The 13071-nt window shown below is 40.9% G+C and overlaps 1 protein-coding gene across 1 annotated transcript; it reads left to right on the forward strand.

The window, feature by feature from the left end:
• Positions 1-1449: 1449 nt before the first annotated feature.
• LOC139450341 (ras-related protein Rap1-like) lies at positions 1450-2079 on the forward strand. The gene has a single exon (XM_071232020.1). The coding sequence runs from the start codon at positions 1450-1452 to the stop codon at positions 2077-2079; it is 630 nt and encodes a 209-aa protein (XP_071088121.1).
• The last annotated feature ends 10992 nt before the right edge of the window (positions 2080-13071 follow it).

The following is a 13071-nucleotide window of genomic DNA, read 5'->3' on the forward strand; positions in this document are numbered from 1 at the left end:
GAAAACTCCATGTTTTTTTTAATGGTATAATACAATTTTACTTGTAAGATAAATTATGTTATTAATTCAGTGTTTGTCTGAAATGTCTCTTTTTCACTATTATTTCACCTGGATTCACGACCTCCGTTATAAAAGTATTGCAGGCTTTGGGTTCAAGCAGCTACCACTCGCTGATAACGTCGACGTTTTGTAGAGTCCGGATATGCACTGCCACTTTCCTCATATTGACCCGACAGCAGTATCGCAGCTACGTTATGACAAGAATGTGTCGATGACCGAATCACCGGGAGAATGCACTGGCCTTAAAATCCTCGACCGGTTTGGTTATTAATTATTAAATAAATTAAACGAAGGATTTTTACGTTTTCCGTTATGGTGAAACGCACGAGTATGGTGCGGTTAAACATAATAAATATCATGAGGGCAAACCTGGGATTCGAACCCGGGATATGTGGATTTTGGTGCGACTAAGGGACGCTTCTCTTCACGCCTTAGACGACAGGGCCATTCCTTGCTTTACATGACATTTGCAGGTATCATGTATTTATGAACACCTCTAACTTAGGACCCGTGAAGATTCCAGGGTAGAATAAGTCTTCAGCAGCCCATTCTTGCTGTAAAAGGCGACTGTGCTTGTCGTAAGAGGCGACTAACGGGATCGGGTGGTCAGGCTCGCTGACTTGGTTGATGCATGTCATCGTATCCCAACTGCGTGGATCGATGCCCATGATGTCAATCTCTGGATTGTCTGATCCAGACTCGATTATTTACAGACCGCCGTCATACGAATGGGTCTTCAGCAACCCATTCTTGCTGAAAAAGGCGACTGTGCTTGTCGTAATAGGCGACAAACGGGATTGGGTGCTCAGGCCCGCTGACTTGGTTGATGCATGTAATCGATCCCAACTGTCTGGTCCAGATTCGATTATTTACAGGCCCCCGTCATATAGATGGAATATTGCTGAGTGCGGCGTTAAACAACCAACCAACCAAGCTTAAGTAAAAACATTCGAAATAACAGAAAATCCAAATATTGAAATCAAACTTTGCATTGCACCTCTGCTTGGTACAGAAAATGTTTACCAAGTTTGAAAATAATCCATGCCCTAGTTTTCAAGTTGGAGGTCGCACACAAAATTGTCCTCGGATGAACAAACGGAAGGGCGTAATTTCTTGGTATGACTTATAGACTACCACCCCCTTGGAGGAATAGGTAAAAAAATCGTCCCAATTGAAGAGACAGACTGCAATTCAAACTTTACGATGATGAAAAGACTCCATGAACAAGATGGCGGTCTGAGACCTGTGACTTTACTGCGTCATATCATATATCCAAGGCAACATGCTTGTATAATCTAAAGGTGCGATAAATACGTGAAAATGGCTATAAAATCTCGTACAAATCTTCAATAAATCACACTCACTCTGTGAGCTAGTACTGCACGTAAAATGTTTCACTTTCAACCACCAAGAACTGACGGGGATGAGCGCAGCCTGAGAGTGGCGGTCATGGGAGGTGCAGTCTGCGGGAAGACGTCAGTTGTTGCCCAGTACCTTCGACAGGTCTTCTTGGACAGGTATTTCGTAACCACCGGAGAGATCCACAACACAACCTTGGAAGTTGAAGGGAAGACAATTGATCTAGACATCTGGGATACTCCAGGTGGATACTGCTTCGATGCAGCAAGAAGGTACGCTATTCAGAATTGCGATGCATTTCTGCTGGTGTATGCCATGAATAATATAGCGTCCTTTGAGAAAGCCATTGCACTGCAGGAAGACATCATTGCAACGAGAGGACCTGTTATCATTGTCTTTGCTGGAACCAAGGCTGATGTCAAGCACAGCCAATGGTTGGAACACAAACAATATATTTCTTATTTCATCGGAGAAGAGAGTGGCTGTACCCATCATGAAGTCTCGGCCAAAACTGGAAGTGGTATCTCTGAAGTGTTTGTTGACATTGTTAAACAATGGAGGAAAGGACAAAAGAAACCAAAGAAATCAAAGGTACCAAAATGGTTGAAGAACGGCAAGCGTGCTCTGTCAGAATATTTAAGGTGTGTTACTTCATCATAATAAATGCGTTTTCAATAGTATTGTTTTTTTGTTATTTCTTTTAAAATTGTTTCGTTGTTTGGTGTTTCGACTCATTGACGTATTTTTTCTCAACAAGGAAACCTTACCTGGAAAGCTAACTTTACCTTGAATCGAGTTGAAATGATGATGAGACAATACAATAGTGGAATCAACATCCGCAGAAGTCTTGAGTGGTCATAGGCATTATATCCCAGGGTACCGTTGTACAAAGCGATCTTAGCGCTAATGTGATTGTAACTCCCATACCTTAATATAGACTTACGACAGTCGTAGTGCTAAGATTGTTTTGTACAACGGCACCAGGGTTATTTGAAAACTATGGCCACCCACGACCGGCGATACTGGTAGGGTAGTTTGTTTGTTGTTTAAGGCTGCACTCAGCAATATGCAAGCCATATGACGGTTGACTGTCAATAATCAAGTCTGGAGTAGATAATCCACTGATTGATAGCATGAGCATGGGTCGACGCAATTGGGAGATGATGACATGCATCACCATCCGATCCCGTTAGTCGCCTCTTACGGCAAGCATGGGTTGCTGAAGACCTATTTTCTACCCGGATTTTCACGGGTCGGTTGGGTAGTACTCGCTTCTATCTGGCAGTATGACTATATAGCTATAAGCCTTCTTCACCAACCCATCCCAAACCAAGACGTATGTTGATGATACAGAGGTTGACAAATCCAAATTAGGAAAGGTGTCCGTTATTTCATCATGATAAGAAATATATTGATCATCCTATACATTTTATTATATCGTTTCTAAATATTTCGACCCGGGAAGGGTCCGGGGTAGAATTGGTCTTCAGCAATCAATTTATGTCGAAAGAGGCGACCATTCTTGTCGCATGAAGCAACTAGCAGGGTCGTTGGTCAGGCTCGCTGATTTGTTTTGCATGTCATCGTCTGGTCCAGACTTGATTCTTTACAGACCGATGTCATATTGCTATGTTAATGCTGAGTGCGGCGTTAAACAACAAACAAACAAACCCATCTAGAGGATTTAATTGATTGTTATCTGACTTCTTCCTTAATGCTCCCGGAACAGGGTAAACCATCCTATCACTTAATCTAATAAGCTTGTCTTATCAGATTCCTTGTATGACACTGACACTGACAGGAACTGTGCAAAACCACAAGAGAATGAGCCAATGTTATTTTACGCCACTGTCAGCACTATTCCAGGTGGCACTCGTGAAGAGCAACTTCCTCGTGGTGAGTGCTGGGTAGCGCTAATAGCTCTTCCACCGTGTGGAACCGGGGCAGAATATTTCCACAGCACCCCATTGCTGGTCGTAAGAGGCGACCAAAGTGGGCAGCCCGTTTGCCGTGGGTTGCGTCCCTGTGTCGGCGGAGGACGGGAGTCTGGTAGTTGAGGGCACTGGTTCCTGGAACTGTGTTCCTTTGCCCAACACACTACTTAGACCCTTACTTCGCCTAGATGGGTGGTAAGATGGGCCCGGTCTTAACAATCGGTTGGTCATGCCAGGCCCTGTGCGTAATAGTGTATATGCACACCTGTGTTGTATTTTAATGTATATTTTGGTCTTGGCCGTGCATAACTTGTGTGTATTCTCAATTTTGGATTGAATAAATCAGAAGGCGGTGGCTCATGGGCCAATCTGGTACTTTCGACCTCTGAGTTCTGTATGTCTTCAATTTCTTGTCTTGGGCCGGACCAGCCTGGCATTTTATTTGATGGTCAAATACAGCTATTCATATTGTTTTTTACTGGAGTATACCACCTCTGTATCCCTGATGTTTGCATCTTGGAGATCCGGTGCAGGAAAACATCGCTCTTTATGGCACTCCATGGGGGGTGGGGAGCAGTGGTGCTGAATAAATTACTTTCATCATCGCTCACAATCAATCTGGTTCGAATATATGACAAGAAAAGACGTCTAGAAGCTGAGATTTTCTCAGCTGATGAAGATGTTTCTACTTCACCAAATTCAAATTCTTGGGCTCGGTTTCTTGTAGTCGAAGCACGAAATGAACAACCATTAAAAATAAACCCTTTTGCCATATGTAAAGCCATTGACGGTATTTGTGGTGAGGTGAAGAATGTTTCACGTCTCCGGAGCTGCTCTCTTTTGGTAGATTGTGCACAGAGACAGCAGGCTATTAATCTTTTGCAATGTACCATATTTGCAAACACTCAAGTTGTTGTCTCTGAACACCGAACTATAAATTCGAGTCGGGGGATCATCCGCGACAGAGCACGTTGTCTGGCAGAAATGTCTGAAGAAGACATTCTTAAGGAACTAAAAGGACAAAGCGTCACGTTGGTGAAGCGTTTCACTGGAAAGGATGGGGAGAACATTGTTCCAACAAATGCTGCTGCTACGGTCTCTCACCCTTCAACCAGTAGATCTATAGAATGTCAGACTGACTTGACTTGGACATACTCTGAACATCCTGTGACTATGACTACAACATCAACGGAAATGGCAAAAAAAAAGAAAAAAAAAGGTAAAAAAAATACAACAAAGGTCCCCACTGTCACTGAAACATCTGTAGATGTTCATAACTTTTTCGAGCCTCTTGAGATGGATGTTACCCCATCTTCACACCACAACAATAGTGGTGACTCATCTTCACATTCATGTGAGCAATCCCCTATAGAACCACCATGAATCATTCTAATCTAATTCAATGGAATTGCAGAGGGCTTAGGCACAATTTTAATGAACTACAGTTATTAACAACAGATTTTATTCCATCAGCAATTTGTTTACAAGAGACGTACTTAAAAAATACAGATAAATTTGAATTAAGGCAGTATAGTTCCTATCATTCTTTTTCTCCTCCGGGAGATAAAGCTACTGGAGGTGCTTCTATGTTGGTGAGGCGGGGCGTTGTTCACAGTCCTGTTCCGCTTGACACGAATTTGCAAGCAGTTGCAGTTAGACTTACACTGCATATTGCCTTCACACTTTGCTCCTTATACATTTCTCCATCTTCAAATCTTCAGCGTAATGATCTACGAAAACTATACGACCAGCTCCCAAAGCCCTGTGTCATCATGGGTGATCTAAATGGACAAAATCCTTTATGGGGAAGTTCAACCATTAATCAAAAGGGAAAAGTGATCGAGGATTTTGTTTCCGATAATCATCTTTGCATTTTTAATAATGACTCCGACACTTACTTACACCCTGCTACTTACTGGTAACTATTAATCTTTAGATCTGTCTGTGATGGACCCAGTTTTGTTAAACGAATTCTCCTGGTCCGTTCACGATGACCTATGTGAGAGTGACCATTTCCACACCGTGCTTAAACCCATTAATCCCACTGATGATCCACCTTCACCTCGATGGAATTTTGTGAAGGCTGATTGGCTTTTATTTCAATCTTTATGCAACGATAAATTGTAACCTACGTCTTTTCAGAATGTTATTGGCCCAATTCAGTTGTTCTCAGATCTACTGAATGAAATTGCTAATGAATCAATACCTAAGTCCTCTATCAACCAACGTATTCGTAAACCACAGTTTGATGACACTTGCAAACACGCTAGGAAATGTCGTAAGAAGGCGGAGAAATACTTCCGTAAACATCCTACTGTCCATAACTTGAACACCGTAAAAATTTCAAAAGCTAAGGCGAGACGTCTATTCAAACAAAATAAACGTCAATCCTGGCAGAATTATGTCTCAAAAATTAACTCTCGTACCTCTATGTCCAAGGTATGGAACATGATCAAAAAGATCAAAGGCAAGGGATCAAATTCTACAGTAAACCATCTAAAGAATGGCGATACTTTGCTAACGGATAAATCTGATATTGCCAATAGACTTGGGAAAACTTTATCTCAACATTCGTCTTCATCAAATTACGTTCCTGAATTTCAAAAATATCGGCTACAACAGGAAAAGAAAAAAGTAAATTTTACATCTTATAATGGTGAAGATTACAATGAGGTATTTTCAGTACATGAGCTATATACTGCCTGAGGGCAAGCTCATGATACAGCAGCAGGCGCTGATAATATTCATTATCAGCTTCTGAAACACTTGCCCGAATCATGCCTTGAAACTATGTTGAATATATTCGATGATATTTGGACATCAGGGACGTTTCCACTTTCATGGCATAAAGCCATTGTTATCCCCATGCCCAAACATGGGCGGGATCATTCTGATCCATCAAATTACCGACCTATCTCTCTCACTAGCTGTGTTTGTAAAACTATGGAACGCATGGTAAATAATCGATTAGTGTGGTACTTGGAAACAAATAATCTTCTTACCAATATACAATGCGGTTTCCGGAAAAACAGAAGTACTATCGATCACTTAGAGCGTTTAGAATCGTTCATTAAAAATTCCATTGTAATTAGACAACATGCTGTATCGATCTTTTTGCTTAGAAAAAGCTTATGATACAACATGGAAACATGGTATTTTAAAAGATCTTCATGATTTTGAATTAAGAGGCCGTCTGCCTCATTGTATATCCCAGTTTTTAACAGACAGGCAATTTCAAGTCCGAGTGGGTGCAACCCTGTCTGATAATTATAATCAGGATCAGGGTGTCCCACAAGGCAGTATCTTGTCTGTCACTTTATTCAGTATAAAAATTAACAGCTTGTCAAAAGTTTTAAATGATTCAGTTGATGGATCACTTTTTGTGAATGATTTTAATATATCTTGTCGTGATTAAAATATGCACACAATAGAAAGGCAATTACAATTATGTCTAAATAAAATTCACAAGTGGTGTTTAGAAAACGGGTTTAAATTTTCTAAATCAAAAACTAATTGTATACATTTCTGCAGAAAATATAAGCCACATAAGGACCCTGAACTATTTCTGAATGGCACTCCTATCAAAGTTGTTAAGGAGGCCAAGTTCTTGGGACTTATTTTTGATAACCACTTAACTTTCCTTCCACATATTAAATACCTTAAAGCTAAAAGTCTAAAGGCAATTGATCTATGGAAAATTGTTTCTAATTCAAAGTGGGGAGGGGATCAAACAACCCTCTTACACTTATACCGGTCACTAATCCGTTCAAAACTTGATTATGGCTCCATCATCTATGGTGGAGCCTGCAAAAGTAATTTACAAAAACTCGATACCATCCATCATCAAGGCCTGAGGCTTTGTCTTGGAGCCTTTAGAACGTCTCCCATTCACAGTCTCTACATGGAAGCAGATGAGCCTTCTCTTAAACAACGCCGTTTAAAATTATCTTAACAATACATCACTAAAATAACTTTGTAGAATCTGGATCCAACAAATTACAAAAGTGAAGCATTACGAAGTGGTTCTTAAGTGCTACATGTTTTTGTTTCTTCGTATATAGTCAATTTTTGTTTGTTTGTTTGTTCTTTAACGCCGCACTCAGCTATATGACGGCGGTCTGTAGATAATCTAGTCTGGACCACACAATCCAGTGATTGATATCATGAGCATCGATCCACGCAATCGGGATACGATGACATGCATCAACCAAGTCAGCGAGCCTGATCTCCGATCCCGTTAGTCACCTCTTACGACAAGCATAGTCGCCTTTTACGGCACGCATGGGTAATTGAAGACCTATTCTAACCCAGGATCTTCATGATGTTTCAGGTGTTTATAACGTATGTTCGCAGAAATGCTGTCATCCGAGTTTTCGAGATTTTATTTTGTTACGTTTCCACGGAAACAATCTTGTAATACTTTCAAACAACTCTAGGATTTGTTTCCGAGCCATACCTCACGAACTAATGATTATGTTTGCTTGAAACTTTACGATCGATCACCATATGCTCAATTATTGCCTTTTTATATATGATTTTTATATTTTTATTTCTTTTAATATGTTATGTTTCCAAACAATTTGGAGTTAGTCTCAAACAGGTCCCTCCAAAACTCTACAGCTCATGAATATTTCTGCATGACATCGTTTTCTTTCCAAGCTTAGTGAGGATACATTGACCTTCAGCTGAATTGGTGCCTTTTGCTATTTTTAGATATTTTGATTTCTCACATTTCCGTATAATCAGTTCTCACTGTGTTTCCAATGAAGATAGCTGACAACACTACTGGTTTTCCATGTATATTGTTACTGTGGCCTACTGTTTACCAGTTCACTATAAATCTCTTGTTTTAAGTGACACGCGATGAGTAGTTTTCACGCATGGAATAATTTCCGTAGTGTCATACGAATAAGAAGACAAGTACCAGTTACTAACTAATGTTATACTTTTGGATAACACTTTCTTAGTAAAGTAGAGATTCTAGTACTTTTTGGGGTTGAGTCCCGTCCGGGATTCGAACCCACACCTGCCAGGGTGAGGCACCTAATCGTCAGCACACAAAGTCAGCGATCTAAGTATAAATTGGCACGGCTCCCATGGCCGAAAGCTATGAATACACAATGCCATTTAGAAAGTGGTCAAATGTAACTAATGTTATATTTGGGATAACACTTTCTTAGTAAAGTACAGATTCTAGTACTTTTTTGGGTTGAGTCCCGTCCGGGATACATAAGTTTAATTATTTGTATCTTCATTGGCCAAGAGTCTTCTAGATGGCATTTATTTTTCGTTTTTTTGTAGACGGGACGCAAGTGACACCATGTCTTAGACAGACATAGTCGGAAAAACAGGCTGCTCAATTATTTTTCAGGTGCATATACTGAAACAATTAATACGGCGACTATGTACCCCGAGTGATCCCACTAAAACGAATTTATCTTTCCGACATATTGTAATATGACATTTTAAAAGAATTCAAACAAATTCAAAATTGATAGAATACAGCTGTTCGATTGAGCTGAGGTTAGCTTGCGCTATGTCACGTGATTTCCATTGACTTGTAAAAAAAGCGTGCTGCTTTTTGCTTTAAAGCAGGGTATAAGTGATTTATTCTGCCTCTCAAAAATCCACATGCAGCCTGACTTGCTCGTGGCGGGGTATAAGAGTTTTATTTCCCCGATGAGAAATTTAAGTGTCAGCTTCGCCCTGATTATGATCATTGGTTTGTTAGCACCTGTGATCGGGAGGTTCATGAATGTAATAATGCTGTTTTTTTATGCTGAAAAGGACCTCGATTTCGATTCGTTGCTATCTCGTGAGATGACACCAAAAGTTAAGTAAACAATATTGAACTTATGATTGGGTGTCGCATATAAATACTATAATGATTGTCGTCTGGAAACCCTCTGCTGCTGAAGTCACACTTTTTACAGTCCAGCGAGAAAATAGAAGTTGCTACCAAACAATTGCCGGTTTAGCATGGACAGCGCTAACATCATGTGTAACCTGTCTTACCCATACACAAACCCAATTCAACTGTTGCGATATACATCAGATATCTGTATTTCTATGGCTGTTGAGCATTACTTGGTGCGGCTCGTGAAGATCCGGGGTAGAATAGGTCTTCAGCAATACATGCTTGCCGTGAAAGGCGACTATACTTGTCGAAATAGGCGACTAACGGGATCGGGTGGTCAGGCTCGCGGACTTGGTTGATGCATGTCATCGTATCCAAATTGCGTGGATCGATGCCCATGATGTCAATCTCTGGATTGTCTGATCCAGACTCGATTATTTACAGACCGCCGTCATACGAATGGGTCTTCAGCAACCCATGCTTGTCGTAAGAGGCGAGTAACGGGATTGGGTGGTCAGGCCTGCTGACTTGGTTGATGCATGTCATCGATCCCAGTTGCGTGGATCGATGCTCATGATACGAATCACTGGATTGTCTGGTCCAGATTCGATTATTTACAGGCCCCTGTCATATAGATGGAATATTGCTGAGTGCGGCGTTAAACAACCAACCAACCAACCAACCAACAAGCATGACAAAGGCTCACAGTGAATGTAACGTCTCATCGGTATATATAGTGACACAAGGGCTCACAATTAAAGAGCTGTACATGTAGTTGTGTGTCTCATTAATGAGTTATATTTAAGGCCGCGGACACAGGGTATCTTGTGAAGGGTATGATCACTGATACCCCCGACCACGACTCCAATGTCAAGACATGAAAAAAAGCAATATTTTCTCAGAAAATCAGTTTATCGAAATCAAACTTTGCACAGCACCTCTTCTATTGCTATAAAAACTGTACTACCAATTGAAATAGAAGCCATGAAGTAGTTCTCAAGTTAAAGGTCGCACCAATGTTGGAGTAAAAAAGAAATTCTAAGTTTAAAACATGCCCAAAAAATATCAGACAATACACTTATCAAAATCAAACTTTGCGACGAGCCTCTCGTATTAGTATGGAAACTGATCCTAAATCTGAAAAGAATCCATATGGTAGTTTTCAAGTAAGATCGCTCAAATGCTTAAGTAAAAACATTCGAAATAACAAAATGAAAATTTGCTGTATACCTTTCAGAAAATCCAAATATTGAAATCAAACTTTGCATTGCACCTCTCCTTGGTACAGAAAATGTTTACCAAGTTTGAAAATAATCCATGCCCTAGTTTTCAAGTTGGAGGTCGCACACAAAATTGTCCTCGGATGAACAAACGTAAGGGCGTAATTTCTTGGTATGACTTATAGACCACCGCCCCTTTGGAGGAATACGTAAAAAAAATCGTCCCAATTGAAGAGACAGACTGCAATTCAAACTTTACGATGATGAAAAGACTCCATGAACAAGATGGCGGTCTGAGACCTGTGACTTTACTGCGTCATATCATATATCCAAGGCAACATGCTTGTATAATCTAAAGGTGCGATAAATACGTGAAAATGGCTATAAAATCTCGCACAAATCTTCAATAAATCACACTCACTCTGTGAGCTAGTACTGCACGTAAAATGTTTCACTTTCAACCACCAAGAACTAACGGGGATGAGCGCAGCCTGAGAGTGGCGGTCATGGGAGGTGCAGTCTGCGGGAAGACGTCAATTGTTGCCCAGTACCTTCGACAGGTCTTCTTGGACAGGTATTTCGTAACCACCGGTGAGATCCACAACACATCCTTGGAAGTTGAAGGGAAGACAATTGATCTAGACATCTGGGATACTCCAGGTGGATACTGCTTCGATGCAGCAAGAAGGTACGCTATTCAGAATTGCGATGCATTTCTGCTGGTGTATGCCATGAATAATATAGCGTCCTTTGAGAAAGCCATTGCACTGCAGGAAGACATCATTGCAACGAGAGGACCTGTTACCATTGTCTTCGCTGGAACCAAGGCTGATGTCAAGCACAGCCAATGGTTGGAACACAAACAATATATTTCTAATTTCATTGGAGAAGAGAGTGGCTGTACACATCATGAAGTTTCGGCCAAAACTGGAAGTGGTATCTCTGAAGTGTTTGTTGACATTGTTAAACAATGGAGGAAAGGACAAAAGAAACCAAAGAAATCAAAGGTACCAAAATGGTTGAAGAACGGCAAGCGTGCTCTGTCAGAATATTTAAGGTGTGTTACTTCATCATAATAAATGCGTCTTCAATAGTATTGTTTTTTTGTTATTTCTTTTAAAAATGTTTCGTTGTTTGGTGTTTCGACTCATTGACGTATTTTTTCTCAACAAGGAAACCTTACCTGGAAAGCTAACTTTACCTTGAATCGAGTTGAAATGATGATGAGACAATACAATAGTGGAATCAACATCGGCAGAAGTCTTGAGTGGTCATAGGCATTATATCCCAGGGTACCGTTGTACAAAGCGATCTTAGCGCTAATGTGATCGTAACTCCCATACCTTAATATAGACTTACGACAGTCGTAGTGCTAAGATTGTTTTGTACAACGGCACAAGGGTTATTTGAAAACTATGGCCACCCACGACCGGCGATAGTGGTAGGGTAGTTTGTTTGTTGTTTAAGGCTGCCCTCGGCAATATGCAAGCCATATGACGGTTGTCTGTCAATAATCGAGTCTGGAGTAGATAATCCACTGATTGATAGCATGAGCATGGATCGACGCAATCGGGAGATGATGACATGCATCACCATCCGATTCCGTTAGTCGCCTCTTACGACAAGCATGGGTTGCTGAAGACCTATTTTCTACCCGGATTTTCACGGGTCGGTTCTATCTGACAGTATGATTATATAGCTATAAGCCTTCTTCACCCACCCATCCCAAACCAAGACGTATGTTGATGATACAGAGGTTGACAAATCCAAATTAGGAAAGGTGTCCGTTATTTCATCATGATAAGAAATATACTGATCATCCTATACATTTTATCATATCGTTTCTAAATATTTCGACCCGGGAAGGTTCTGGGGTAAAATGGGTCTTCCGCAATCAATTTTTGTCGAAAGAGGCGACCATTCTTGTCGCATGAAGCAACTTGCAGGGTCGTTGGTCAGGCTCGCTGACTTGTTTTGCATGTCATCGTCTGGTCCAGACTTGATTCTTTACAGACCGATGTCATATTGATGGGTTATTGCTGAGTGCGGCGTTAAACAACAAACGAACAAACAAACAAACACATCTATAGGATTTGATTGATTGTTATCTGACTTCTTCCTTTATGCTCCCGGAACAGGGTAAACCATCCTATCACTAAATCTAATAAGCTTGTCTTTATCAGATTCCTTTTATGACACTGATACTGACAGGAACTGTGCAAAACCACAAGAGAATGAGACAATGATATTTTACGCCGCTGTCAGCACTATTCCAGGTATATCAAGACGACCTGTAAACAACTGAGTCTGGACAGGTCAAACGGGCGACTGGCAGGTGTGGGTTCGAATCCCGGACGGGACTCAACCCAAAAAAGTACTAGAATCTGTACTTTACTAAGAAAGTGTTATCCCAAATATAACATTAGTTACATTTGACCACTTTCTAAATGGCATTGTGTATTCATAGCTTTCGGCCATGGGAGCCGTGCCAATTTACACTTGTCAGAGGGGTACTCAAAGTACGTGATCTAGACTACCAGTTGTCGGACTTCCATTTTGTGGAAGGCTCGGTGGCTGAGTTGGTTAGATTGCTGACTTTGTGTGCTGGCGATTAGGTGCCTCACACTGGCGGGTGTGGGTT

The sequence above is a fragment of the Haliotis cracherodii genome, unplaced genomic scaffold, assembly GCF_022045235.1.
Source record: "Haliotis cracherodii isolate W230 unplaced genomic scaffold, xgHalCrac1.p SCAF_8, whole genome shotgun sequence".
In the NCBI taxonomy this organism is placed as follows: Eukaryota; Metazoa; Mollusca; class Gastropoda; order Lepetellida; family Haliotidae; genus Haliotis; species Haliotis cracherodii.

Bases quoted from the DNA above. Each gene is read 5' to 3' on its own strand.
- LOC139450341 (XM_071232020.1), top strand. From the start codon at position 1,450: ATGTTTCACTTTCAACCACCAAGAACTGACGGGGATGAGCGCAGCCTG.